The 26,623-nt window shown below is 44.3% G+C and overlaps 1 protein-coding gene across 1 annotated transcript in view; it reads right to left on the bottom strand.

The window, feature by feature from the left end:
• Positions 1 to 26,623, bottom strand: part of RHBDL1 (rhomboid like 1) — a 103,357-nt gene that overhangs the window by 43,114 nt on the left and 33,620 nt on the right. Inside the window, exons 3-4 of the mRNA XM_082262472.1 lie at positions 7,322 to 7,546; positions 1,529 to 1,677 (exon numbers count right to left, since the gene is read on the bottom strand). Of these exons, the coding sequence (XP_082118598.1) occupies positions 1,529 to 1,677; positions 7,322 to 7,546 (374 nt within the window). The remainder of the gene's footprint in view (positions 1 to 1,528; positions 1,678 to 7,321; positions 7,547 to 26,623) is intronic.

Genomic DNA, 26,623 nt, shown 5'->3' with positions numbered 1-26,623 from the left:
TGCCGACGCCGGAGAGCAGAGAGGGAGAAGAGCAAGGCTTCGGGCGGCCGCATCGCTGGACCGTTGGACAGGTGAGTGTGTTAGACTGGAACTTGCTCCTGTTGGCTCTTGACAGAAACAAACAGTCTAGGGGTGTTGGTTTTTTGTCGTTTATTGGTATTTGGGATAGGAGAAGGGAATAGTGGGATATTCCAATTGAACTATTCACAACATTTGAGGACTTCTATCTTCAAATCTCTGCTGATAGATATGGAACAGCCATGATGTTAATTCATCCTGCCACTGGGATGAATGGGGTTCAGACTCTTGTTTTCTTTACTCTCTCTAGTAAGGAGACTTGATGGACGAACATCTATCTTCAGGACACTCTCCCTAGCATCCTCTTCCTGCTGACACCCGTCCACTGACTATCCTATGAGCAGGGGTGGCCCCCCTCAGGTCAGGCCCCTTGACACAAGTTCCTTTACTCACGATACTGCAGAAACAGTGTCTCCCCTCTCAGTCAGCTTCCCTGGACCTCTGGGTTCAGCTCCTATCAACCACTCTTCCAGCCCTAAGAACGACCTCCTGAGGCCATATGGCACCTCTACAGAGGAGGAGGCAGCCACCCCCTCCCTCCAGGACTCCACTCCCCAATGAAAGACCCCGAGCACATGTGCTTCTTGCTTTTATACAGTATCCCAGCATGCCCTCTACCAATCATCAGGATTGTATGAAAAGCCTATGTACCCATTCGTCAGGTTTCCTCCCACTGTCCAACATGCCTCCCTATTGGACCAGCATGAAACACTCTCCAGACTCAATAAATCGCATACTGAGCACAATGAGCAGACCTCACTTACAGATCCTGCTCTCTGGTAGGCAGAGAACAATATAGATTTACCTGCAGCCCCTCTGATAGGCAGACAGAGCTCAAAACTATACTCTCTCACTAGCACCTACCTAGGAGGGTGCTACAAAAAAAAAAGGCATTCAGAAAACAGGAAAAAAAAATTGGCGCGGTCTCTTAGCACAATAGATGAACTCCAGCCTTACCTTTAGTCTGGCACAGTTGTAAATACACCCCGCCGGGGAATGTCCCCTCTTCCAAACTGACAACCACCCATCAGGTCATTTTTATATTTGCATAACTCCTCCCATAAGCCCACCCACTGCTTGCTTTAAAATTGGGGGCTTCTGAGCAGGTTGTGGTGATAAGAGAATCAAAAAAGTCACAACCTTTGCCTATGTATGTAATGAGCCAATCTGGCTCCCCCCATGCACATATATAACTGCAAATACTCAAGGATTTTCATATATTGACCCACATTGACAGGTTTATTGATATTAGGTGACTCTTTATAAAACCCTTCACAAAATAAAGCCCAAAAGACCACAGTTCCACTTTACCCGCTGGTATCTTCAGATCCCAAACTATGGTGAGTGGAACACCCCTTCCCCTTCCTTGGGTGTTGATTAGTTGTAGAGTATAAAGAGTAATAGTAGGTTCTGAAACATCACCATTATACCATTGAGAAACCAAACTTACCCAACATGCATGAACATGTAGGTGAGGAAGCGCCAAGCTTTGGCCCGATGCCCCGGGTGGTAGACCAGCGGACTCTTCATGTACTCGGGGTGGTACGTTTGTAAAACCCACTTGTTCAGTTTGACCCCATAACACAGGAATACTATGATCTAGAGAGGAGAAGACATCTTTGAGGACCACAAATGAAGAACAATAGTCTATTAAACTCTTAGGATGGACATCGTTGAGGTGCAATTATTTTTTTGTAAATGTCTTTTTATTCCTCCTGTTCAGGTCCGTCCACTTTATTCGAACAATGCCTATTTCCAAACGGCTAACCATATGACAACAGGGTCGTACTTCCTTGCCTAGTGCACCTTCTCACCTACAGTATCTTTCCCTTTTCCCTCTCCTCCCTTCTTTCCCACTTCATAACCACCCATTAGGAGATTACCTTTGTTTTTACATAGCATCCTGGCCTTGTCCTCCCTTACTCATTTAATTTCTGCCCCCTTAATAGACACTGTACATTGTCATCAGATATGAGGTCGTGAATTACTTTAGGCACAGCTTGTTCAAGTTATTGCGTGGGACGTTACCTTTGCGTTATGATATAAGGGCTTTTGATATTCCATCCCACCTATTGGATACATATATACTGTAAATTACAGGTGTCAAACACAAGGCCTGTGGCTGAATGTGGCCCCCCATGTCATTTCATGTGGCCCTCGCTCCTCTTCTGCAGCTGTGCCACCCCCCTTGTCTCAGTAGTCAGCAGCAGAGAGGACAGAACTCCTTTGCCAGATCCTGTGCTTCTCGGTGCTGCTGCAGAAAGGCTTGTCTTTGTACGACCCCCCACCCCCTTCTTGGCAGTCTGCAGCAGAGAGGAGGGCAGAACTCCTCCTACAGATCCTGCACCTCTCTGTGCAGCCACAACACCACCTTGTCTCTGCCTCCCCTGGTCTCAGCATTCAGCAGACTCTCTAAGCTGACTCCAGCCCTCCTCCAGACCTTGCATTTTCTTCCTCCCAGATCAACCCGCATCTTCTTCCTGGCAGTAGCATAAGGTAAAGGGGTGCATTGTGATGTAAGGAAGGGTGGGTAACTCTTGACTTATAATGGCGGGGGGGCTCTTGACATCTCATGTAAGGGTGTAAGGTGGGCGTGGGGTGCTCTGAACATCTAATCTTACAGATATAACCGGCCCTTTGAGGGCAACCATAATGCTGATGCGGCCCGCAATGAAATTGAGTTTGACACCCTTGCTGTAAATGATTGTCATGTGTCCATGCTCTCTTTCATATGCACCTCACACATCACTATATGTTTATGTACTTGTAGGCAGGTGCAGTTAGCTATTTTGCAACTAGGTGGCTCTGTACCAGAATAGTGTTTGGTTACAGTAAGTAGGGTCATCAGGTCCTAGGCCCCTTTTAGGTAGAGCCCTTTGTTCTATCAGAATGGCTCTACCTTTCAGATTCTGCAACCAGAAGTGACGTTCGAACGAGAACAACTTACTGCGCATGCGCAATGCATTCCAACATGGCCGCTATGCGTTACAATAGGTTTCCTAATGTGACTGAACACAAAGCAGCGGCGGACATCTTCTTACACCCACGTAAGTCTTGAATTTTAAATTTACTTTTAGCAGTAAACTCACCTTATAGATTAAAATAGACTATTTCACCGCGACCGAGTGAAATAGTCTATTTCATTAAATAAACAGTTTGTCGCTGATCAGTGCGGGGTGTACCAAGATGGCCGTCTCCACCTTCTACCTGCAGGTTTCTCGCTATATTTACTTTATTACAATAATGATAGAAATGTAATACTGTTATTCAGTCTATAAGGTGAGTTTACTGCTAAAATAAATGTAAAATTCAAGACTTGGATGTAAGAAAATGTCCGCTGCTGCTTCGTGTTCTGTCACATTAGGAAACCTATTGGAACGCATAGCGGCCATGCTAGATGCGCAGTAAGTTGTTCTTGTCCGAATGTCACTACTGGTTGCAGAATTTGATTGGTAGCACTATTCTGGTAAAATACCCCCCTGCAGTGATGCCATGGGTGAGTCAGTGCCCTGTTATTAGCCAGATTGGGAGGAATCTTAGCAGCACTTGGGGCATGGGAGCTAAACACTCCAGAATTATGTGGATATAACCAGCATATGTAGGCCCTAGATAGGGCAGGAGGCCAGGAGCAGTAAACCTGCACTCAGGAAGAGCAGGCTGTAGTCCATCTGTCCCTTATGGAGGTTGGGGCTAGGGCGGATTGCAAAAGGCCTTTCAGGTCAGGCCAAGAGTTCCCTGTGTTTGGCTGCTTCCCTGGAGGGTCCTGGGAGAGGAGTACTTAAGGAGGAGGTGACTACAGAGAGTGGTTTTGTGAGTACTAATTATTTGGTGGAGGAGAGACTGTTAGAGGGAGATAGCTGCCAACATGCTTCATATGCTTTCACATGTGACTACTGTGAACCGTCCACTAAATGTGATTGACTGTGCAATGTCAAGTGACACTGGCATGTACTGTAAGTCGATGTGATGTGACTGTTTTGCCTTTTCCAGAATTCCATCAGTAAAGTGCAGCAACTACTTTATGCATGGACATTTCTTCCTTTGGGGATGTAAAGGTCAACGGGCAGGAATGTCATTCGGAGGCCTCTGGCATGGATTGGGGCATAAGATGGAGTAGGGTTCGGCCTCAGCAGGACAGGATTGGGGGTAGGGACTTGTGCTCTTGGCACCAAATCCAGCCAACCATGAAGCTCCTCTTACATACTTCCTTGCTATGTGAGGACTTGCTGAAGCTTAATATCAGAATTTTGCTATTTTTCCTTATTTTGTCTCTTTTTTTTTCTTTATAATATAAAAAAGCATGCAAATAAAAACAAAATATGTTTTTAAAACAAATTTTTTACTAAAATAATGCATAAATAATGTGCATGTTTTTAGCAAAGCCTACTAGGCTGGCATTGGTGCATAACAAGGAAATAGCAGGGAAGCATAATGGAACATACACTATATTATCAAAATTATTGGGACGCCTGCCTTTACATGCACATGAACTTTAATGGCATCCCAGTCTTAGTCCGTAGGGTTCAATATTGAGTTGGCTCACCCTTTGCAGCTATAACAGCTTCAACTCTTCTGGGAAGGCTGTCCACAAGGTTTAGGAGTGTGTCTATGGGAATGTTTGACCATTCTTCCAGAAGCGCATTTGTGAAGGTCAGACACTGATGTTGGAAAGAAGGCCTGGCTCACAGTGTGCGCTCTTATTCATCCCAAAGGTGTTCTATCCGGCTAAGGTCAGGACAGTCAAGTTCCTCCACCCCAAAGTCGCTCATCCATGTCTTTATGGAACCTTGCTTTGTGCACTGGGGTGCATTCATGTTAGAACAGGAAGGGGCCATCCCCAAACTGTTCCCACAAAGTTGGGAGCATGAAATTATCCAAAATGTCTTGGTATGCTAACGCCTTAAGAGTTCCCTTCACTGGAACTAAGGTGCTAAGCTCAAACCCTGAAAAACAACCCCACACCATAATCCCCCCTTCACCAAAAATTTGGACCAGTGCAAAAAGCAAGGTCCATAAAGATATGGATGAGCGAGTTTGGGGTGGAGGAAAATGACTGGCCTGCACAAAGTCCTGACCTCAACCCGATAGAACATCTTTGGGAGGAATTAAAGCGCAGACTGCGACCCCTCTCTCCAACATCAGTGCCTGATATCACAAATGCGCTTCTGGAAGAATGGTCAAACATTCCCATAGACACACTCCTAAACCTTGTGGAAAGCCTTCTCAGAAGAGTTGAAGCTGCTATAGCTGCAAAGGGTGGGCCAACTCAATATTGAACCCTACGGACTAAGACTGGGATGCAATTAAAGTTCATGATGGTGTAAAGGCAGGTGTCCCAATACTTTTGGTTATATAGTATATGTAAGTAATGTGCTAGCTAGATTATGAATCATTATATATAATATACAGAAATGTAAACTAATTGATTTGTACACATTTCTAGACGAAACAACCTCCTGAGGAAGTAGACATTTGATCTGAGCAATGGGTAGAGTTTGGCCTGCCCATCATCACTCAACTATGACTGGCTTTCTAAGAAAATAAGATTATAGAAAAGGAATAAATACAAGAGTATTGGGCATAAGAAGTTATTGGATGGTTTGTAGGAGTTGATGGGTACAGGCTTGGAGTATGAATGTGCTTCTTGCAATGGAAAACTATATTATTTGAAATGTGACCAGCTGCTCAAGGTACTCTTCAGGTGATGAAGATTGATGACCCACCGCTGCAGTCTAGGTTAGCTACAATGCAGGGCCGGACTGACCATCGGGTACACCGGGCATATTCCCGGTGGGCCGTGGCGCCGGCTCTCACTCAGTCCGACTCCTCACAGTAGAATGTAGAAGTCAGACATTAATTCCCCTGATTGCGGTGGCCACGGCCGGTGTACTTTCCAGCTACACCGGCTCCGCGGCCAATCAGCCTTCTGCTCGGGGGGGGGGGGGGGGTCACACCCCCCTGAGCAGAAGGCTGATTGGCCAGGGAGCCGGAAGTGAAGAGAAGTAAGAGTCTTTAGGACCCTCTGATGAGCTCACAGATGGATGCAGTGGGAAGTGTCTATACCACCAGGCAGGGATAAGGACACCAGAACAAGGACCCACTAACTCTGCAGTCCAGATGAAAGAAGACTCGGGACGTAGTGTGTCATATGTACAGGCATTCAGGTAAGTATTTGGGCCACTTACTTTCCTTTTTTAAATCTGCTGGGAGGATTAGATAGAGGAGGTGGCACTCCTTGTTGGAGATTAGCCTTAAAGAGTGGTAGTCAATGAATTTCGGGGATCTCAAGTGCCCTTCTCTAGGACTTCAAAATAATCATGTGTAGCCCAAGAGTGCTTAAGACATTTATTTGTCTACTATTGCCCAGCACAATAGCGGCTTCTTAGAACAAGAAATGTCACAAATTCCAAAAACAGAGTGCTTATTTCTCATTTACAGATAGGACAAGGAGTCGTGTAAATCATACCTTTATGACCCAAGGCTAACTGTACATCCAAAACTGCTGGTGTATAGTCAGTGCTGTATTTTGGCCTAGGCCAACAAGGCCCAGGCCTAGGGCGGCACTTTGCAGGGGGGGCAGCAAAAAAGCCACCCCCTCCACCTGAGACTCCATTGGCCACTTCTTTCACCCCCCCTCTCTCTCTCCCTCACTCACCCCCTCTCTCACTCTCACCCCCCCTCCTCTCTCTCTCTCTCACCCCCCTCTCTCCCCCCCCTTGTGAGATCTCAGGGGTTCATGCTAGGACTTGACTTCAATTTTGGAGGGAGTCACATCCGGTAAAAAGGAAGGAGTGGGGCAAATTTACTTTGGGGGGGGGGGGGCGCCCAATTTTAGTCTTGCCTAGGGCAGCACAAAACCAAAATACACTACTGTGTATAGTACAGATAGCACCTAATATTATAGATACATTTGTTACAAGCTGCCTGTTTCAGGCTTGTTAGCCATTATCTGTACTGTACATGTAAATAATGGTACCTCTGCAGAAGGGCTTGGGGGCCAATGTAAACTATTAATAGATTATGGTGAAGTAAGTCAAAAGGAACCAAAAAGCCCTCCACTAAAGCAGTCATAGTTATAGTTTCCCCATTTGTCTACCATGAAAACAACCAACATACTTCAAGCCTATCTCATAATGGAAGAAGACAGATAGTAAATACTAATCACCACTTTATTCCACGTCCAAGCTTTGGAAGGTTGTATTGATGCCCTGATATAAAAAGGAGGTTGGATTTGGTCACTTGCCTGGGTCAGGGTTACAGCTGCCATGAAGACGGGCGGTGGGCATGGCCGATGTTGGTAGAAGTACCAGCGTCTCTCCATCTCCCCAGGCAGAATCTCGTAGGCCACATAGCGAACAAACCTCTTGTAGACACCCAGCCCATCCTGGTCGAGCAGAACATCACGAGGAAGAGCACGCTGACCGCTGCTAATGGCTCTTCGGAAGCTGCTGGACCTTTTGCTGCTTATCTGTGGCAGAATTGGGAATTATTTTTTTTAAATACTTTATTGAAACTTGCATAATTGTAATAAGCACAAGTACCATGGTTAGTTTACTAACCTCCCTTCTTACTATGCTATAACGGGAGAGAAGCCCAGACTGTGTGTGCTATATGTCCACATTCCTAGCAAATCATATACAACTATGAACCGAATATGTAGTCATAGGAGAGAAACCGAGTTTCTCTTCTTTATGTCCACACAAAGTCTATGTCTGCATATTCTGTTCATTGTTCTACATTTCTTGGTATGCTATGCTCCTCCTATATGCTGGCATTCCCACTGCTGCAAACCAAAGCTGTGAAAAAAATATATGAATTGGAGTAAAACTTAAAGTGGCACAAAATAGATAAATTAGAACATAAATAATTCCAATGTGCTTAGTCTAGAGTTGGGTCATTGTTTCCTAAATGTTTATCCTAGACCAGGGGTCTTCTAACTTACTAAACAAAGGGCCAGTTTACTGTCTAATAGGCTTTAGCAGGGCCAGACTGTGGCCATTGGGAGTAGAAAATGCCCCATCTTTGGTGGGAGAAATAGTGTCCTATTATTGGGATCAATGAGAGAAATAGTGCCAATTGTTGGTGTCAGTGGGAGAAATGGTGCCCCTTTGTTGGTGTCAATGGGAGGAATGGTACCCTTTTTTGGGGGTCAGTAGGAGATGAGTGCCCCAAGGGCTGGGTTAAGGCAAGCAAAGGGCCGCATTTTGCCTCTAGGCAGCAATTTGGAGACCACTATTCTAGACAATCTCAAGATTCAGCTCACCTTCTGTATTCACTTTACCCAAGACCATACATCCTTCCCCTCTTAGACCTGCTACAATCCATGCTATCCAGTCTTTATAAAAGTTATAAAGAGAAGTATGGGTTATACAAAAAAAGCCTTATGCTCACCTTGCTGGATGCAGCATCGATCAGATGCTGCATCTGTCCCCCATCGTCTCTATACTGACAACTGAGCTCAGTTCTTCCCTCTGCTCTGAGCAGAGAGCTGGGGACTGTCAGTCACCTGCTCTCTGCCCCTCCAGCGCTCACTAGAGCGTCGGGCTGGAGAGGGAGTGGCTGGCTCAGTGTTCCAGCGACGCGGTTAAATGATGAAAAAAGGAACATGAGCTACTTTGGTGTGTTTATTGCACATAGAATGGGCGTAGGTCAACCCATTAAAAAGAATGGGCTTCAGTATGCATGTGATGCAAAAACAAGAACCCCAAAAAACAAGCACAAAAACGCCCATTAACCAGGCGCTAGGAGTGAATTTAGCCTGGATTCTCACAGACATCTGAATGATTTAAACAAAACACCTACTAAATGCCAATAGTGCTAAACATGCGTTTAAGTTAAGTTATGGCACTTTTCCACTGCAAGTACCGGCTCGGCTCTACTCGGCCCTGCTTGGCCCGGTTTGCTTTTCCACTGCTGGTACCGAATGGTACGGTGTTGGAACGGTTCGGTACGGTTTGGTACGGTTTGCTTTTCCACTAAAATAGTACTAAAGTTAAGTGGGTGGGATAACAATGATTCTCTGACCAATCAGTGGCTAGTAGTGACTGCATGCAAAGGATTGTGGGATATGGTACCGGGTATGGTACCTCTTGGAACCACAATCGAGTAGGTACTGTTTTAGAGAGCCGTACCGTTTGGTTCCATGCAGTGGAAAAGCGCCGCTGTACCGTACCGTACCGAACCGTTCCTACACCATACCATGTGGTACCATGCAGTGGAAAAGCACAAAAGCGAGCCGAACCATTCGGTTCCATGCAGTGGAAAAGCGCCATTAGGCTTTAGTGGAAGGCAGACAGCTGGCAAGCATTAGTCTAGCCTTCACGATGCAGCCTGTTACAAGCATTAGCACAGCAGTTTTTGTTTTCTTGGTTATATCTTTGTCCTCTTTGTTACATCATTTTATCACCCACTGACCCTGCCTGTAGATCTGTTATTTTTCCCAAGTTGTTCAACCAAGTTGTCCAGCAAAAGTGACAGTTAGAGGGGTTGTGACAAATCCTACATCCCTGATGGGGTGATGACATTAGTCAGCTTTTATTCAGATGGTTTCAACAATGAACCACTTCAGCTCCGGAAGGTTTTACCCCCTTAATGACCAGGCCATTTTTGGTGATTCAGGACTGCGTTAGTTTAACTAACAATTGCGCGGATGTGCGACGCTGTACCCAAATACAATTGATGTCCTTTTTTTCCCACAAATAGAGCTTTCTTTTGGTGGTACTTGATCACCTCCGTGGTTTTTAGATTTTGCGCTATAAACAAAAAAAAGAGCGACAATTTTGAAAAAAAAAACCACAATATTTTTTACTTTCTGCTATAAAACATTCCCAATAAAAAAATGTAAAAAATCAAATTTTTTTATCAGTTTAGGCCAATTTGTATTTTGCTACATGTCTCTGGTAAAAAAAAAAATCCCAATAAGCGTATTTTAATTGGTTTGCACAAAAGTCATAGCGTTTACAAACTACGGGATAGATTTTTGGACTTTTTATTTATTTATTTTTTTATTGGTAATGGCTGCGATCAGTGTTTTTTAGCGGGACTGCGACATTGCTGTGGACAGATTGGACACCTAACTAACATTTTTGACACTTTTTAGGGACCAGTGACATTAATACAGTAATCAGTGCTAAATAATATGCACTGTTACTGTATAAAGGACACTGGCAGGGAAGGGGTTAACACTGGGGGTGATAAAGGGGTTAAGTGTATGCCTAATAGTACTTACTGACTGTGTGGGGGGATGGGTTAGACAGAGGCAGGGAGAGATCGGTGATTCATCTTAGCTGAATCACACAATCTTTCCCTGCCTCTCTGACAGAAAAGCCGCCTGCTTTGTTAACATAATCAGGTGGCTCTTTTGCCATTCTAGCTGAAGATGGCGGGAGGCCGGCAGCGATCGAGTCCGCTCCTCCCGCGGTCTTGCTCCCGCCGAATCTACGTGATTATGCGTAGCCGAGGTAGTAAATCTGCGTGGGGTGGTCGGCAAGTGGGTAAAGCATGCAACCCTGAGGAAAGAAAGACCTTTCTGAAACGCGTCGGGTTCCATGTTTGTTCTGCCGTGGTGCTAGTCATGGCGGTAGTCCGTGGAATATGTAGAACGGTATGCACTTGTGTATCTTGTACCTTGTTGGCCTAAATGTACACCATCCTTTAATCGTTTAAAATAATTTTTGCAATAAAATTTTTAAATATTTTCCTGACAAAATGATATTTCATTATGATTTCATTATTTCTATAGGCCCCTAAAGTCCCACTGTTTTTTTTTTTCCTTTGTTTCTTCCTTATTTGGAATGTTGGCCTGAATAATATGTTGATTATACCCTCATCTTCTACACTTTAGGTTCCTGCAGCCCATTGCTCCGTATCTCTCAGTGGCGCTGCCACAAACTTCCGATCTGGGAGTGCACACTGTCCAACAAAAGTAAAGCAGTACTCCAGGTCGGTCCACATAAAACCCCTTCCACAAGGCCTTACATGGAGGTGCCCGCCCTGGCTTGCACCCAAAGAAACTTGATTAGAAGAATTGGATGGCCGCACACTCTAGTAGGCCGCTTCAAAAGTCTTTATTGTAGCAAATTTAAGATAAAAGACATCACAGCACAAAAACATGTGGGAGATCTATTGAAGAATTTCACGCAGTTATGAATAAGCGATTTTAGCCTGAATCACGTCAGTCAGATCTCCCGTGTATTTCTAGTGCTGTGCGCACACTACAAAAGGCCAATATTACTATGGATATGGGTGCAGCTTAGCCCCTATATAAATGAGAACTCTCAAAAACACACATTGCCCATAGGAATTTGGAAGTTGCACCAAAAAAAAAAAAGAAATCAATACATCTACCACTTGCCGTCATTAATTTGACGGTAAATAATAGGGTTATGGCAGCAGCTAGCTGCCATAACCCCGGTATCGTTTTTAATTATTGTGTAAAATAAAAGTGGTCCCGTGGGGGGATTCACCCAGTGATCACTTTTAGTAGCGGTGGGAGAGGTGCCCCTCTTTCCCCTCCTGCCGCTTCCCGGTAGTTTCCGGGCTTACCGGGGCCATTGGTAAAGCCCAGAAGCAATCTGATGTGGCCATTAGCTGGGCAGGAAGTAGACTGAGGGCAAGATGGCCCCTCATCTCTATGCCCTTGGAGGTCTGGAGCGACCTCTGACGTCACTTCGGGTTCTCAATAATTTTTTTTCTTTTTTAAAGTCAAAATGCAAAAACATTTTTTTTTTGTCTATTGCTTTTAAAGATATATGAGAGATCTGGGGTCTTTTTGACCCGAGATCTCTCAATAAAGAGGACCGGTCATCCTTATTTCTATTACAAGGAATGTTTACATTCCTTGTAATAGGAATAAAAGTGATAAAGAAAAATAAATAAAGGAACAGTGTAAAAATAAAAAGTAAAATAAATGAGAAAAAAAAATGAAAGTGCCCCATCCCTCCGTGCTCAGGCGCAGAAGTGAACGCATACTTAAGTCGAGCAGGCATATGTAAACGATGTTCAAACAACACATGTGAGGTATTGCCGCAATCTTTTAGCACAAGACCTCCTCTGTAACTCTAAACAGGCAACCTATAAAAAATTTGAAAGCGTCGTCTATGAAGATTTTTAACCGATTGCCGACCGCCGCAAGTAGATTTACTGCGGCGGTCAGCCCCGGCCAGGCAGAGTGACGTTAATTAACGTCACTAGCCTGGGAGGGTCTGGGGAGCGAGCGCGTGCCCGCGGAGGCGCGCTCCCGCGCGGTCACGGACCCCCCCGCGCGTGTGACTGGCGGACCCAATGTCCGCCGGTCACTCGGCGATCGTCGGGGGAGAGGGAGAAAGTCAGGCGGCTTGTGTAAACAAGCCACCTGTCATTCTCCTCGGTGTAAAAACACTGATCAGACGGATCTACTATGTAGAACTGTTGATCAGTGTCCTTACACCTCAAGCCACAGCCAATCACAGTAGAAAGCACGCCCCTAGGGACACACACAGCCCCTCCCTCCCAAATAAAGTTAACCCCTTCACTACCAGTGTATTTTTACAGTAACAGTGCATATGTATAGCACTGATTACTGTAGAAATGTCACTGGTAACCCCAAAAGTGTCAAAAATGTCAGTCAAGGGTCCGATCTGTCCGCCGCAATGTCGCAGTACCGCAAAAAAATCGCAGATCGCCGCCATTATGCGTTAAAAAAAAAACAACAAAAATGACAAAAATCTTTCCCTTTGTTAGTAAACGCGATAACTTTTGCGCAAACCAATCAAAATACGCTTTTTGCAATTTTTTTTTACCAAACATAGGTAGGATAAAACAAATTGGCCGAAAATGTTAAAAAATTTTGATTTTTACATTTTTTTTTGGGGAATTTCATATAAAAAAATGTGAAAAATATTGTTATTTTTGCAAAATTTACGCTCTTTTTTTGTTTATAGCGCAAAAAGTAAAAAGCGCACAGGTGATCAAATACCACCAAAAGAAAGCTCTGTTTGTGGGAAAAAAAGGACGTCAAATTCGTTTAGGTACAGCGTCGCGCGACCGCGCAATTGTCCGTTAAAGTCACGCAGTGCCGAATCGCAAAATACCCCCTGGTCGTTTAGCAGCCAAATCCTCCGGGGCTTAAGTGGTTAAGTACCTTGGTTTGTTGTCATTCCACGTGTGCGCAATTTTAAAGCATGACATGTTAGGTATCTATTTACTAAAACATTTTGGTAACTATTGTGTTTTTTTTTTTGTCTTTTTTTAATTCATTAAAATTTATTTTTTTCAAAAACATTGCATTTGAAAGACCGATGCGCAAATACCGTGGGACATAAAATATTGCAACAATCGTCATTTTATTCCATAAGGCCTCTACTAAAAAAAAAAAAATATATATATATATATATATATATATAATGTTTGGGAGTTCTAAGTAATTTTCTAGCAAAACATACTTATTTAAACTTGTGAACAAAAAGTCCCAGAAAAGGCCTGGTCTTCAAGTGGTTAAAAGAATTACAGTTTTTATTCACATGCATGATTAAAATCATGTAAAAATTCCATAGAATATATCCAATAAGGCATGGTTGTGTGATGACACATATACATAGAAAGATGATTGGTTGATATCCTATGACAGTACCTAGTTCACTTCTTCAGGGGATAGTACTATTGGATGGAATATCTGCAGAGAGACTATGTCATTAGTATACTGTAATAAAAAGAGATAGAAAAAAAAGGGGATAAAAAAAATATACTGGAGAAAATATTCACAAGGAAAAAAAAAGAAAAGCTTTGCAGAGGGAAGCCTCGTCTGGGAGCTGTGGAAAGGGCAGGGGGCCACCAGACAGGGCCACACAGCAGAGACAACAAGTCAGGGGCTCCAAACTATTAAGTGACTACAAAAGAAACCAAAGAAGAGAGCGGCACTCACGGGTCTTGAAAGGTGAACAGACAATGGCAGTTTAATCAACGTTTCAACGCGGCACAAGCTGATCTTTCTGAGGAAGACGAGCTTGTGCCTCGTTGAAACGTCGATTAAACTGTCATTGTCCATTCACCTTTCAAGACCCGGGCCGTGAGTGCCGCTCTCTTCTTTGGTTTATATGCGCTGTCTCTGCTGTGCACCCGGGCCCATCTTTTTTTTTTTTTCGGGTCCATCTTTTATCCCTGATTTGTGTGCGGTGGCAATCATTGGATATTGCAAGTGACTACAGTAGGATATATGTCAGAGGACAAAAATATCGGTCACATGTCTATCCATGTGAAATCCAAAAATGAGTGGTGCCCAAGGTGAACAAGTGATCTTTAGAAAAAGTGAGGCTTGTCAAAAGTCACTGATATTTTTGTCCTCTGACAATTGTTGTCCCTGCGGTGTGGCCCTTGCTGGTGGTCCCCTGCCCTTTCCACAGCTCACGGGCACAGGTGTGCACAGCCTATTGCATTAGGGTGTGCACCCCAAAGCTCAAACACATATCCATGTGTATATACCGATGGTTAGAGATCGGTGTCTGTAGTTTTATTGTTATTTTTTATTCTTTTTTACAATTTTATTTTTTTTGTTAGCCCAGTTAGGGAGCTTTGGTGAAATATCAGGGGTCTAAACTAGGGGAATCTGCACCACAAGGCACACCTGGCACACCCTGTGCGCACGCCTATGCTCCCGGGCGAGGCTTCCCTCTTCCCTCATTGTGCTTTTCCATCGCCTCTGTGTTTTGTTGCTGGAGAAAAACTGTATATACACTTTCTATATACATGTTGTGTGACTGATGGGTAAGCCAAAACTTTTTTCTGTACTGCCCATCAATGTATTTCTGCAAAGATTTTTTTTTTCCCCCCCTTCTGGGTATTTTCTCCGGTATATTTTTTTCTTCGTTTTTTTTTCTTCTATCTCTTTTTATTACAGTATACTAATGACATGGTCTCTCCTCAGATATTCCATCCAATAGTACTATCCCCTGAAGAAGTGAACTTTGTTTCCTGAAACGAGTCGTAGGATATCAATCACTCATCTTTCTATGTACAGTAAATGTGCCGTCATAAAACTTTGCATTATTGGATATATTCTATCGAATTGTAATATGATTTTAGGGCCAGTTCACACCACATGCAGTCCTGTGCGTTTTTGGATAGTAGGTTATATGGTTTTCAATGGCATAGTTCACACCAGTGAGGTCAGTTCCAGGGCCAGAAAAAAAAAGTAGAGCACTCTGCATTTTTTCTGCAATTGACAGTACTGGAACGTGGTAAAACGCATACAAAATGCACAAAAAACGCACTGGAACACACATGTCCTTTTTTCAGGTTAAGAAAAAAAGAGGGGGAAAAAAATGCACTGGACTGCATCAAAGACGCATCAAAAACGCGCATGCAGAAAAGAGTCTGGAACGCATTGGGACTGCGTTTCTATGGTGTGAACTGACCCCCAAAGCGGAACTTTGCCCATAACAACTTGCTTCTTGCTGGAGGCTGCCATTTTGCTGTGAAGCCCAGAGCCCCCAAACAGCAGTAAATCATGAAGTGGAACTAAACCCATTGATTTAAAAGTTTCAAAACAGTTACAGTCCTTGAATGCTGGGATTGCTAACTGTCACATTTGCTTGTGTTCTCAACTAAACTGTCAAACCATCAAATGCCTGGAGTCATAACTAATCGCATGTGCAGCACCATGGCAGTCGCACGACCGCGCAATTGTCAGTTAAAGCAACGCAGTGCCGAATCGCAAAAAATGGCCTGGTCATTACGGGGGGTAAAACCTTCGGGAACTGAAGTGGTTAAACAGAAGCAGCTTCCTTGACTGTAAAGGATAGGAGGGTTTAAATGGATTGTAAAGTCAGGAAGGTTTTTTTATCTTATTGCATTTTCTATGTATTAGGATAAAAAGCCTTCTGTGTGCAGCAGCCTCCCCAGCACCCCCTAATACTTTCCTGAGCCCGTCTTTATCCAGCGATGTTGTAGTAATGTCTAAACTGCCTGGGACTCCCCTCCTCATTGGCTGAGACAGCAGCGTGGGGGATGGGGTGAACCACTGTTGAGAAGGGGAATTTGGGGAGCAGTAGGGAGTAATAATTCTTCTAGGAGGGCAAATTTGGTGGTGATTTGGGGGAATATATGTTGGGAGGGGGGATAGGGGAAGAGGATTTGTGCTAGGAGGGGAAATTTTAGGGTTTTTTGCTATAAAAGTAATATGGTAGAGGAGAAATATATTTTTTTTTTTTTTGGGGGGGGGGGGGGGGGGGATATGTGCTAAAAGGTGAAATTTGGGGGGGGGGGGTATGTGCTAGGATGGGGGATTGGGGGAGGAGAATTGTGTTGGGAGGGGCGGATTTGGAGTGTGGGGGAGAGGATTTGTGTTTGGAGGAGAAAATTGTGGGGTAGAGGATTTGTGCTAGGAGGAGGCATTTTTTCTTTTGTGGGGGGGGGGGATTGTGCTGGGGTCATATACAGAGAGAGAGAGGATTTGAGCTGGGGGGGGGGGTGGGGGTGGCAAAGATATGTGCTAGGAGGGGGGATTTCAGCAGGGGGTATTTATGCTTAGGGGATGAGCATGCAGATTAATGCTCGATTTTTTCTTTTTTTTTTTTTTTGGAGGGAGGGGATTTTCGCTGACACAAAATGCCCATACATCCTGGGATGGGGGGTCCGCAAATTGGCATTTTCAAAGCAAAGAAAAGGGCGCACCAGCCTAGCGCATTATCCTCAGTGAGTTTATTAAATAAAAATTAAAATCAGCTACTCACAAACAATCGTGAAATTCAGGCACATCAATTCTCTGCCAGGCTCTGAGGAAGAGGCACGGCCTCGAAACGCGTCAGCCCTCTGCTTCCAGTAAAGACGTTGATCCTCTGGCATGAGGCAGATTTATGGAATTGATGTGCCTGAATTTCACGATTGTTTGTGAGTAGCTGATTTTAATTTTTATTTAATAAACTCGCTGAGGATAATGCGCTAGGCTGGTGCGCCCTTTTCTTTGCTTTGTATTTTCAGTTCCGAGCGCAGGAAAGGGGGTGCTGTATAGCACTTATCTTTTTTGGAATTGGCATTTTCACCCTGGGCTCCAGATGACCTTGTCCCGGCACTGACACCAAGCACATAGTGCCCCATCTGCTTCAGAGCTTTGAGGTGCCTATTTATGTTGATGTCGATTTGCTGTTTGCATGGAGCACTGGCACTCAGGGAGCAGGGGAGGACTGGGGCAGGGGGGCAACTGCCCCCCCTGGCCTCTCTGATGCTCCCTAAAATGGCTGCACCACTTCTTCCACAGACATACCTAAAGGATTCCTGGTAAAGAGAAGTAAAATGTCCCCACTGCTGACCTACTGAGTGCGGGGTGAAGACAAGGACAGAGCGCAGGCCTCCCCCCCAGCATGGATGGTGTAAACTGTGTCTGAGCAGAGGTCGGTTCCATATCCCACTGGAGACTCTCCTTACCCAGGCAGCCCCGACTGAGCTGTCTCAGCTCCCCCCCAACTGCCCACTGCCCACTGCTGGCCAGGTCGGGAACCCGGTGTCGGCCGGTAAGTAGAGAGTACCCGGAGCAGAGCTTCAGCCTGGAATGGGGGTCAGAAGGAAGCCAGGAAGAGGGAGAGCGGGAGGGGGGCCGAGTTGCTGCACCATGGGCTTCTGGTTTATACTTGCTCCCTGGGCCAATAGTTTCCAGTCAGCCTCTGACAGGGAGCGTGCACATACAGATGGCTACACTGGGGCTCCAAGGGTTCCTGCAAGGCAGCGTTGCCACCCTATAGACAGAAATTAGGTCAAGAGAGAAATTTTAATGCTGAATTTGAAGAAATGACAAGCTGCAATGGAAATCCAATCTGAAAGCAATATAGATAATGATTTAGTAACATCTCAAATGTTCAAGTAATCAATAAAAAAAAAAATGTACAAGTTTATTCTAACGCCATATTTATGATTAAGAACTGAACATTTTTATTTAAAAAGACCATAAGATACAAACGAACACGGTAAGATGCGCGGATTCACTCCTTTGTGTTTTTCCTCTGCAAACTGGTACAGAATTGACTCAAAGGCAGAATTACGGTATAATGGAAAATATTTTCCACTAGGACCGACATCAAGACTCGTCCCTTTTCTGGATTTGGATAGTAGTAATTCCCCATTCCATCCAGGCAGCTAAACACCCGCTTTGTTATTTAATTCAGAGCAACGGGAACTTGATTGGCAGGTGACACACTGTCTGTCCTGAAAAGAGCGAGATATAAGAAAAAGCAATCTGTATCCAACTCTCTGGAGAAATACGTTCTATTGCCTGGAATTTCAGCCAGTGTCTCTGATGAGAAATGTAAAAAAAAATAAACTACACTGACTACGTCGAGGAGAGTTGTTCAAAACGCTGTGCTGCCTTTGGTTTTATTACAAGGTGATTCTTTTAGTGATAAAAGGAGAGTATATTGTATTTTACGAAGCATGCATTTTAATATGTTTGTAGCACCCTCCTAGTGTAAAGTAGGCTGCTAGGCAGTGGCAGCCGGTTTATTGAGGGCGCAGGGGTCCCGCCCCCCCATCCATTTTAATTGTATTATTTTTGGCATGGAGTTTGCCTTGCGGCCAATCAGGAAGCGCGTATCAGACGCGCTTCCTGATTGGCCAGGAGGAGGATCGGTGTGACAATAGCGAATTTTCATTCGCTATTGTCACACAATGGGTGGGCTCGGGGCGCACTGCTCTGTGCCCTGGCACCACCCTTTGCATCACCCTATTAGAGCCTCTGGCTCTAATCAGGTTATTTAAAAAAAAAACCCATTAAGCTCCATGAGTCCGGCGCCCCTGCATGCAGATTAGGGGGCCGGACGCATGGAGCTTAATGGTTTTTTTTTGTGGGGAGGATTTTTGCCCATGCCAAAAATAATACAATTAAAATTCCAAAAAATAAAAACTACTGACACCAGTGGGTGAACTTCCAGGATCGCAAAGGTCACACTTGCGACCGGCCCCTGGCATTCCAACACCATGGGGGGGCCCAAGATGGCAGGAAGGGAGCCCACTGCAGAAATTGTGAAAGGGTCCCGCTACGGGACTGTAAAAAAGGGCCCGCAACAAGAGTAAAGGGCCCCAGAATCAGTGGGAAGAGCCCCAGGCTTGAAGGGAAGGGCCCCGACCAGGGGTCCGCGGGGGCCCTTCATGGTTTCTTGCACCCAGGCCCTGAAGGTTCTAGTTACGACTCTGCTTCCCCCTGTCTTTTAGGCAGTGCCGGGACAAGGTCATCTAGAGCCCAGGGCGAACATGCAAAGCTGCCCCCCCCCCCCAAGGATGTATAAGCATTATGGGTCAGCAAAAATCCTCCCCACAAAAACATTGAGCACTAATCTGCAATCTTACCCCTAAGCATACATTTTCCCTCCTTCTAGTACAAATCCAACCCCCTGCTGAAATCCCCCCTCTCAGCCCAAATGTCCCCCCCCCCCCAAAAAAAAAATATAATAATTTACCCTTCCTAGCACAAATCCTCTAGCCCTAAAATGACCCATCCTAATACATATCCTCTCCTCCGACTTCAAATCTCCCCCTCCCAGCACAAATTCACCTAAAACACCACTCTTAGCACCCCTCCCCCCCCCCCAATTTCCCCTTCCAACACAAATCCCCTCCCCCCAATCTACTGGTGCCCCCTCCCTCAGCTCACATGATAACACAGTGCCCAGGGCAGCCGCGCCTTCTGCCCACCCCTTGTTCCGGCCCTGCTTCTAGGGGATTCTAGAAGTATAGTGAGATGGGAAAACAGAGCAGGGAGCCTAAATGGCTATGGAACTCCAGCCAATCTCTGGGGAGGTGTGCCCAGAAGGTGGAGTGAAAGCCCATAAATAGTCTGGGGCCTGAGCAGCAGTGCAGTGTTCCTGGGTCCAGTCCTGCAGGAGAAAACACCTGTGAGAGTGCTCTGACCCCTGGTCCCTGGTGCAGGATCTTAAAGGAAGTGTTGACGAAGACATCAAGGTCCCAGCTAGGCTTAGTGGGGGGGGTCCTATTTGTAAATCCACATCCGGGGATTAGGTTAGGCCTGGAGAAGCTTACTGGAGAGCCAGGAGGAAGCTGTTAGAAAAGAGTCCAGCTGTCCTATGGCGGTGAGAGTCTGCATCTCCCTCCCTAGGAAAAGCCTGGTGGATATATCAGCAGGAGGCTACCGATAATCCTGTGACTTTGTGAGTAGGTGACCCCAGTGCTGAAGAATAGTGACTGTGTGTAGCTTTTAGTCTGGAAGGAGCACAGGTCACCAACAGCATAGAGATTCTGTGGGAGATTAAGTCCATGCAGTGTAGGCAGAAAATTGCAGAGTCCTTAAGTTGTCCAGTTTTCAGGTCATCGTGGAATTTAGTGCTCCCTATTCATATCCAAGTTCACAGTTTCCAATAAAACCCCAAAAAAATAAACACCTTGACTCCTCTTTGGAGCCAGTGGAAGAGTGCAGAAAATGCTGTGTGCCTGGCTGTGTTTGCTCTAAGGGGGAAATAGGACAACAGTCACCAGCGGCTACTACAGGGTTGTGCTAGGTGCACTACATGGTATTGCATTTTATCAATATTATTGATTACTGTTTAACCCAACCATGGTACACATTTCGTCTGCCTATTATCTGGATGGGCACACTCAAATCACTCCCACTTTTTGGGCTGGTCCCACTCAGATCCTGACTTTCAATATGCAGGGACTGCCCACCATATTTACTGTCCAGCAGGGGCTGACTGGCAACTTTCGGCTCAGGGGGCAAGTACAAACTAGAAGCCCATGGTGCAGCGACTTGGCCCCCCTCCCATTCTCCCTCTTCCCGACCTCCTTCTCACCCCCATTCCAGGCTGAAGCTCCACTCCAGGTACTCTCTACTCACTGGCCGAATCTGGGTTCCTGACCTGGCCAGCAGCTTGCAGCTGGGGGAGCTGGGACAGCTCGGTTGGGGCTGGCAGGGCGAGGAGAGTCTCCAGTGGGACATGGAACCGGCCTCTGCTCAGACACAGTTTACACCATCCATGCTGGGAGGAGGCCTGCTCTTTGTCCTTGTCTTTATCCCGCACTCAGTAGGTCAGCGGTGGGGACATTTTACTTCTCTTCACCAGGAATCGTTTAGACATGTCTGTGGCAGAAGCGGTGCAGCCTTTTTATGGGGCATCAGAGCCCAGTCCCAGCTTTCCAGGTTGGTAAAACAAAGCCAGTGACTGGCAAAACATGTCAAGCTGAAGTTACTGCATATGTACTAAAGCGACATGGACACTTTGTGATGGTTTTTATGAAACTGTTGTTTTTAAATATATTTATATTTCAATAAAATGTTTTATATTTTTATAATGTTGTGTTGGCACCTTGAAAATCATATTTCCTGAAATTGTTTGGTGAGATGTGGTCTCTTTGAATCTCAGACACCAGAATCCTAAATACATTATAACGAAATGAAATAACGTAACGAAATAACGAATTCAATAAATTTGAAAATGAATTCGAATTTTGAAAAAGTTGAAAATGAGTCTGAGTCTACTTTTTTATTCTTATCATCATCCTTTTTCGCTTTTATACCTTACTGTATTTATTGTTTATTGTTTCCATTTCTAATTCAAAAATTCTTGAGGTGACTGTAGCCGTATTAGTGCACTTGCCTTTCCTGAAAAATGTTATTTTATTGCAATATAAAAAATGTAATTCGCAACGGCGGCTCCTAACGCCTCAGAAGCTATCATGTTGGTAAAAACTAACTTTGCCTATGAAAAGCTGCTTGCCTACAAGTCGGGACGAGGTGTCAGGTTTGACAAAAATTGGTCCAGATGGACCTCTTGGGTATCGGACAAACACTGATTACATGTTTATATGATTGCTAGAACTCATTGGTGCTCTGCTGACCTACTGTTGTTTTTGTTATTTTTTATTATTATTTTTGGTGTTTATTGTCATTGCAAGGCATACACTACCTTCAAATATTGGACTCTATCAAGTAGTCATGTCATATGGCAGAGGCCCTAGGTATGTTTGCCTGGAAGCCTCCAGGGTGTTGTACTCAAGCTCTCCTGGTGCCCCCCCCTCTTCTTGTATGATGTTTGCCTAACTCTCTTCCTCTCCCCCTATTACCCCATTTCCACCCTCTCTCCCTCTCACTTCCGCTACTCGTATCCTTCTATCTTCTATCTTCCCCCCCTACCGCTTCTTGCCGTCTCCCCCCCACCTCTCCCTTCCTACCCCTCACCCCCACCTCCCTCCCCGCTCCCTCCTACGCTTCCTCTCCCTCTTGTCCTCCCCCTTCTTCTTCCTTTCCCTTTCTCTACTCCCTCCTCCTTACCTGGTGACTCCTCGCTTCTTCTCGCCCCCTTGGCACCTACCACTCTTCCCCCTCTACCCTCCCTTCCCATTCCTCATCCCTTTTCCTCTTCCCTCTAGTCAACCCCTCCCCCCCTCTCCCTCCTCCCTCCCTCTCCCTCCTCCCCTCTCCCCCTCCCCCCCCCCGCTCCTTCTTGCCCACTTCCCCCTTCCTCTCACCCCTTCCTCAGCCCTCTTAGCCTCCCTTTCCATCCACCTCCACCACACTACTGTACGTATCCTCATGACATTGACCTTCCCTATCTACCCTCCCTATTCAACAGCCTTCCTCGATCTTAGAATCGCAAACGACGCTTAGTACAAGACCTATATTGTTTATATCATAAATTTGGACAGGGAGCAAGAGAATATGGACAGGGTACCGAGAGAGCAATTGAGATTTCACATGTCTCTGAGTATCTAAATGTATTTACATACACTGCCTTTGACCATGTTACAATGTTATTCGGTGATGATGTTACTCGGCTGTATGTTATTCTGTTGTATGCCAATATCACAATATCACTCTACTGTGTATACCATGATAGACTATGCAATGACTTTGGTTATGACTATGTTTGTTTGTATCTCCTAAAACTCAATAAAAAATTTTTCAATGGAAAAAAAAAAAAATGTAATTCGAAAAGGAATTTGAATTTGAAATGGAAACATACTGCACTAAATACAGTAAGGTATAAACGTGAAATAAGATGATGATAAGAATATAAAAGAATAGAACAAAAAAAAAATAGAATAGAATAGAAAGAATATGGCCGTCTTTCTAAATTTGTAACGTTCCAAAAATAACAAATATATTAACCAAATCCGGATATATGAAACGGATTCCGAAGACTCATTGTAACATAACGAATAAGGCCCCTTTCACACGGGCGATCCGATCCACCTGTCAATTTTTCAGGCGGACCTGATCAGATGCTCCATGCATCCCTATGGGGCAGCGGATGTCAGCGGAGACATGTCCGCTGACACCCGCTGCTATCTGATCTGATCCTGTCTGTGAAATCCCGACGGATGGAAACCCTGTTTTCCATCCTTCTGGAGGATCGGTTTGGATGGGATCGGATGAGAATGGACAGGCGGTCCGTTCTCATCCGATCTCCCCATAGAGGAGAGCGGGGATCTGACAGCTCCGTCTCTGCACACAGAGCGGAGACAGAGCTGTCATCCGCCTGCTCAACGGGGATCGGCAGATCGATCCCTCGCTGAGCAGAGAACGGACCTCGTCGGGCGGTGCAGAGTGTGAAAGGACCCTAAGACTAAACTAAATTATTAACTTTACGACCAAATCAGAAACAATTTTTTCCCGTTGAGTACATCTCTAGTAACTATGTAATTATTGGATTGTGGGGGGAAACCTGAACTTCTGGAGGAAACCCTCACAAACATGGAGAGGACCTATAAACTCCATGCAGATAGTATCCTGCTGGAATTGTAACCCAGGGCCACATTACTATGAAGAAACAATGATGCCCCTGACGACGTCAAACCTATGACGAAACACGTTGGGTTGGACTAGACGTGACCTCACTACGCCCTCTAGCCGGCTCGTACACACTAGGAATGCTGCAGCTTGTCTTTTTCCGTTTGGATGGATGTTTTACGCGTTTTATATATATCTATTTATCCTTTTAATACATTTTTATTGCCTGACTGGGTTGCAATATGATCTTTTTATTCCTTTATAATTTTGGGAATTGGTGTAATTGGATACACGCCTGAATCCAAATTGCTGATATTTGCCTTATCGTGGATACTTACCTGACAAAAGTGCTGTGGGCCTTTCCATTAGTTTGGAGGCCACTGGTCTTCTGGTAAGCAGCCATTCCTATATTATATGTTGGTGGTCACACGTCAGGTGGATGGATCACTGAATCAACTTCTTGTTCTATATGCACATTGGGATCTATGGTGGTTTGGATCACGGGACTTTATTTTTTCACATATTAATTAATTCATTTAATTTTTTGGGATATTACACGTTTGTTTGATAATTTTCATGCTTATCTATTGACTTGTCATGAACTTTTTCACTCATCCTGATTCAATTCAAGTTGTATATAGCTGTAATTATTTTATGCATTAATTTTTTTATGCATTTATTTTTATGTATTCACTTATACTAATTATGACATTTTGATATTAGAAGTTTTCATGCACTTGGCACTTTATAATCATGTTTAATAATTTTTAACGCTGCACTTTATTTGTATATTTTGTATTGGTTTGTCTGTTGGCCTGTCTGTGCTTGCTGCTATTTTCTGTTATTTATTTAGCGCAGGTTTTGCTGGTTTTTGGATTTATGAATAAACACTGCTATCCACCCAGCCCAAAAAACTTTGTTTCTCAACAGGTCTAAAATGGAAGCTAATTTTCAGACGTATACTAACAATGTACATTGGTGATGTTTTTGGGTGCTTCAATACCATTTATTTCCTCCAATTTTTAACCACTTGGCGACCGCCTGCCATGTATTTACAGCGGAAGTGTGGCTATATCGCGCGAAACGACGTACCTGTATGCTGTTTCATTGAATTGCCACTAGATGGCATGATCACGCTGGCTGTCAGAGGCGCAATCACGCAGTTATTGGCTTGAGGAGATGTCAGTAAGCAGGTTTGGTGGACCCGATGTCCACCGGCCAACCGCGATCATCCCCGGGAGAGGCAGAACGGTAATTTGTCTATGTAAACAAGGCAGATGCAAGGGGACAAGATGGAGATCTTGTGTTCCTGCTAATCAGGAAACTGGATCTCTGTCTTCCCCCAATCAGTGAAACCCCCCACAGTTAGTAGGCACCCCCTCGGGGCATATTTAACCCTTTGATCACCCCTGATTTTAACCCCTTCCCTGCCAGTGTCATTAGTGCAGTGAAAGTGCTTTTTTTTTTAGCACTGATCACTGAATTAGTGTCACTGGTCCCCAAAAAGTGTCAGTTAGATGTCTGATTTGTCCGCTGCAATGTCGCAGTCCCTCTAAGGCCTCATGCACACTGGACGTTTTTACAGCGGCTGTTTTTGGCGTCAGACGTTTTTTTTCTGCAGCCAGTAAACTCCCCTCCATTTTATCCTATGTCTCCATACACACATAGGCTGTTATCAGCAGTTTTTGGCAGAGCTGTTTTCTGGCTGTAAAAAAAACTCAAAATTAGTGGGTTTAAGGAGGCGTTTTTCAGCTGTAAAAATGCTCTTATGGGCCACACACACTATACAATTGTCTTTAAGTTTTTTTCCTTAAAGCTGGATACACACTATACAACTTTTGTTGTTAGATTTCCTTTAGATTTACATTGAACTATGTAGTGCAAGGGCCTGTCTGATTGCATACAAATTGAAAGTGTTTAGGTTTGACCTCATATTATATGGTTTGGTAAATCTAAAGGAAAAAAAATCTAAAGACAAATGTATAGTGTGTATCCAGCTTTAGATTTACCAAAACCATATAATATGAGTTCAAATCTAAACACTTTAAATTTGTATGCAATCAGGCAGGCCGTTGCACTACATAGTTTAGGGTAAATCAAGGAAATCTAACAGCAAAAGTTGTATAGTGTGTATCCAGCTTACCTCTGATAAAAGCTAAAAAACGCTGAAAAGCACCAAAAAACTTTGAAAAACACGGCTATTATCAACGTTTTTGAGCTCTAAGATTTTGTGGGAGTATAGTTTTGCTAAAAAAAAAAATAAATAAAAAAATGCTACAGCTGTAAAAAGCTAAAAAACGCTAAAAAATACCACTGCAAAAAAGCTGAAAAACACCTTCTACAGCTACAGCTTTCTACTGACGTTTTTATAACGTCCAGTGTGTGTGAGGCCTAAAAATCGCTAATTACTGCCATTACTAGTAAAAAAAATCAAATAAATAAAAATTCCATAAAAATATTGCATTGTTTGTAGATGCTGTAACTTTTGCGCAAACCAATCAATATACATTTATTGGGATTTTTTGAAACCAAAAATATGTGGCAGAATACATATTGACTTAAATCGATGAAAACATTAGATTTTTTTAATTTTTTTTATTGGCTGTGTTTTATAGCAGAAAGTAAAAAATATTGTTTGTTTTTTTTTTTTTTTCAAAACGGTTGCTCTTTTTTTGTTTATAGTGCAAAAAATAAAAAAGGGAGAGGGGATCAAATACCACCAAAAGAAAGCTCTATTTGTGGGGGAAAAAAAGGACATACATTTTATTTGGGCACACACCACGCAATTGTCAGTTACAATAACGCATTGCAGAATCGCAAAAAATGGCCTGGTCTTTAAGGGGG

The sequence above is a fragment of the Pelophylax lessonae genome, assembly GCF_965119305.1.
Source record: "Pelophylax lessonae genome assembly, chromosome: 6".
In the NCBI taxonomy this organism is placed as follows: domain Eukaryota; kingdom Metazoa; phylum Chordata; class Amphibia; order Anura; family Ranidae; genus Pelophylax; species Pelophylax lessonae.
This window is presented reverse-complemented; position numbering and strand designations above follow the sequence as displayed.